A 3,076-nucleotide genomic window follows, 5' to 3' on the forward strand; every position below is an offset into this window, starting at 1 on the left:
AGAAATTTTATTCCGAGATTTTAATTGTCTTATTATTCCTTTTTCAGCCTCCTCCCACTCATTTTCAAGGGGCTCCGGCCTCCACCGCCGGAGCTGTGGTTCCTGCAGGTCCAATGATGCAGTACAACTACAACATCTACGAACAAGTTCAGCCTCACTGGTTCTACTGCAAGCAGGTGGAGTCAAAGAGCGTCTGGTTTCCTCTGAGCATTATTGACTCGCTTCAGCTCGAGGAGACGTACAACTCAGGTACAGAAGCGAAATATCTGAATGTTTTAGGCACAGAGAGCAGAGTCTCCCAGACTTAAAAAACCTCCTGTTCTTCCAGTTCAACCTGACCCAGAAAATGTGGTGGTACGCACAGACGGGGGGCGTTACGATGTGCACCTTTATGACCGCATCCGCACCGCAGTCTACTGGGAGGAGGAGCCCACAGAGGTCCGGCGCTGCACCTGGTTCTATAAGGGCGACAAGGACAGTCGCTTCGTTCCGTATTCGGAGGAGTTTAGTGAAAAACTGGAGGTTGGTAGAGAGACGCCGGCGCCTGGTGATTGATCCGCAAACGTGAAAACAACAGGAAGCAGAAACTGGGCGAACATGTCTGAGTTTAGAGTTGCTTTCTAAATCAAACATGCAGTTTTGGATGTTACATGTGCATTAGCGAAGCTGCAGCTCAGCCGTCGATAAGGGATGAACTCTTCTGGTTCGCAGGAAAAAATGGTTTCAGTTTGAACTTGATGCAGATGCTTTAAGGCCGATTATTTAAACATCAGGTCAAGCAATCCCTCATATGTGCTGCCAGTTGGTTTAGGAGGAAGGATTTGTTTTTTTTAAACCAGCATTGTTCCTTCTCTATGGAAGCGTGTTGCATTTATCTGAAAGAAGAAAGGAATTGGTCTGTTTTTCTGGATAAGTGGGATTATTTTTACAAAAACGAATAAAAACATTTAATTTTCTGAATTTACGAGATAAACTGTGAATGAGAAAAGGAGGAGGGGAAACTACTGTGCCATGAGCAGCACGCAGGTGTTTTCGCAAAGTTGAAAAAACTAATAGTAATCTCCTCTATATAACTAAAAAACACAAGAATTTCTCTGTGTTTTAATCCCAAAAGAAAATAAAAATGAATAAAACTCAACAAATAGACTTCTCTGTTGGAAAGACGTCTCTTGCTTAGAAATCTGCAATGCTACCAGGAACAGATCATTCACTATAGAATCTCAGCAGCATCCTTTTCCAATTCAGAAAAACAAATTTTTTATTTATTTTGTAAAAAATATCTTCTTAAATCAGGAAAAAAAAGAACAATTTCTTTACTTTTTTTCTCTGTGAATGCAATAGGCTTCCGCACATCTCCCGTTTACATGATAGAAATGGCAGAAATGTTACACAAGTCTCAATATAAACAATAAAATAAACATTTATTAACACATCTAACAAATATTAACAATGAAAGCAAATGGCTGATGCGGCAACGCATGAGCTTCAGATGATCTCAAGGCATGGCTGCTGAATGCGCTAATGAATATCGACTGACAAATGTGAATTTATCTTTACTTAAAAAAATAATCCACAAATATCAGCTGGTTGGGAATCTGGGACGGTTTATCCAGAAGCCTGATGTTAATCTGGTTTATCGTTTCTAAAAACCAGTTTGTGTCTTTATCTGGATTCATTGTCCTGCTGGATTATCCAAAGCCTATAGTCTGAGGTGATTAATTATTTCCAGGTAATCCTCATTTTATACTCTGCTAATGTACCACACAGCATGATGCTACCACCACCATGCTTTAAAGATACTCCTGATAGTAGAGAATAAATCCAAAAACACAATTTGTATGGCCGCAACCAAATAATCCGATTATAACCTTAAAAGAGCAGCTTAGATGAACAGATAAGAGATTATCTTGTAATTCCTGCTTATAACAAATGTTGGGAAACTTCAATCACTGGAAAAACAATCTAGAAATAAGTAAAAATTTCTTAAATTAAGTATATTTAACCTTAATTTGAGTAGCTAAATGAGATACTTTGCCAATGGAATGAGTATTTTTACTCTTAAAATAAGATAATTAGATAATATGCACTTGAAATAAGACAATGCAATTGTGTTTTCTTATTTTAAGTGTAAATTGTCTTGTTCCATTGGCAAAAAGTCTCTTTTACCTCCTCAATCCAAGAATAAATGCACTTATTTTAAGAAAAAATGACTTATCTAGACTCCGATTTAACTGTGACTTGATGTTAAATCCTGTTTCATATTTGTTACACTTTCAGGCAGAATATAAAAAAGCTGTATCTACTAACCAGTGGCATCGGAGACTGGAGTTTCCATCCGGAGAGACGATCGTGATGCACAATCCAAAGGTAGGCGGGCGATTAGAAATAAGTTAGAGGATGAGATGGTTTGGATCAGTGGTTTTGATGGAAACGTTGCTCCTGCAGGTCATAGTGCAGTTTCAGCCCTCCTCCATTCCAGACGAGTGGGGCACCACTCAGGACGGGCAGACGAGGCCGCGGGTGGTGAAGAGAGGGATTGATGATGACCACGATGAAGTGCCTGATGGTACTTTGCTCCTCGTGTTTTTTACGTAATCAGTTGGGTTGAATAAGCAGAGCAGGAACAGGAGGTGGGATGAAGCTTGTTTTTAAGTTCTCCTTTCTGCTGTGTGAATGGTCCAGGTGAGCTTCCCACAGTGGATCATCTGGTGTTTATGGTCCACGGCATCGGCCCTGTTTGCGACCTGAGGTTCAGGAGCATGATCGAGTGCGGTGAGCGGCATTTTTTTATCCAGCCAGCTCTTCTCTCCTCTTTGTCGTTCTTTCTGTTCTTTATACCTAATCCTCTGCTTTCAGTGGATGACTTCCGGAGCGTGTCCCTGAAGCTGCTGCACAGTCACTTTAAGAAGTCGCTGGACGAACACGCCATCAGCCGGGTGGAGTTCCTTCCTGTCCAGTGGCACACGGCTCTGCATGGCGATGCCACGGGGGTAGACAGGTGAGGCGGGGATTTCTAACAACCTTTCTGGTGCAGTGGGAAGGCAGGCCACTAGGGGTGTAAATAATAATCGGTTTG

At 41.4% G+C, this 3,076-nt stretch overlaps 1 protein-coding gene across 1 annotated transcript in view; it reads left to right on the top strand.

The window, feature by feature from the left end:
* Positions 1-3,076, top strand: part of sec23ip (SEC23 interacting protein) — a 16,272-nt gene that overhangs the window by 4,045 nt on the left and 9,151 nt on the right. Inside the window, exons 3-8 of the mRNA XM_015380238.1 lie at positions 48-249; positions 329-522; positions 2,278-2,367; positions 2,446-2,566; positions 2,683-2,772; positions 2,857-2,998. Coding sequence (XP_015235724.1) covers positions 48-249; positions 329-522; positions 2,278-2,367; positions 2,446-2,566; positions 2,683-2,772; positions 2,857-2,998 — 839 coding nt within the window. The remainder of the gene's footprint in view (positions 1-47; positions 250-328; positions 523-2,277; positions 2,368-2,445; positions 2,567-2,682; positions 2,773-2,856; positions 2,999-3,076) is intronic.

This window comes from Cyprinodon variegatus, unplaced genomic scaffold (assembly GCF_000732505.1).
Source record: "Cyprinodon variegatus isolate N-32 unplaced genomic scaffold, C_variegatus-1.0 Scaffold11, whole genome shotgun sequence".
NCBI classification, from domain to species: Eukaryota; Metazoa; Chordata; class Actinopteri; order Cyprinodontiformes; family Cyprinodontidae; genus Cyprinodon; species Cyprinodon variegatus.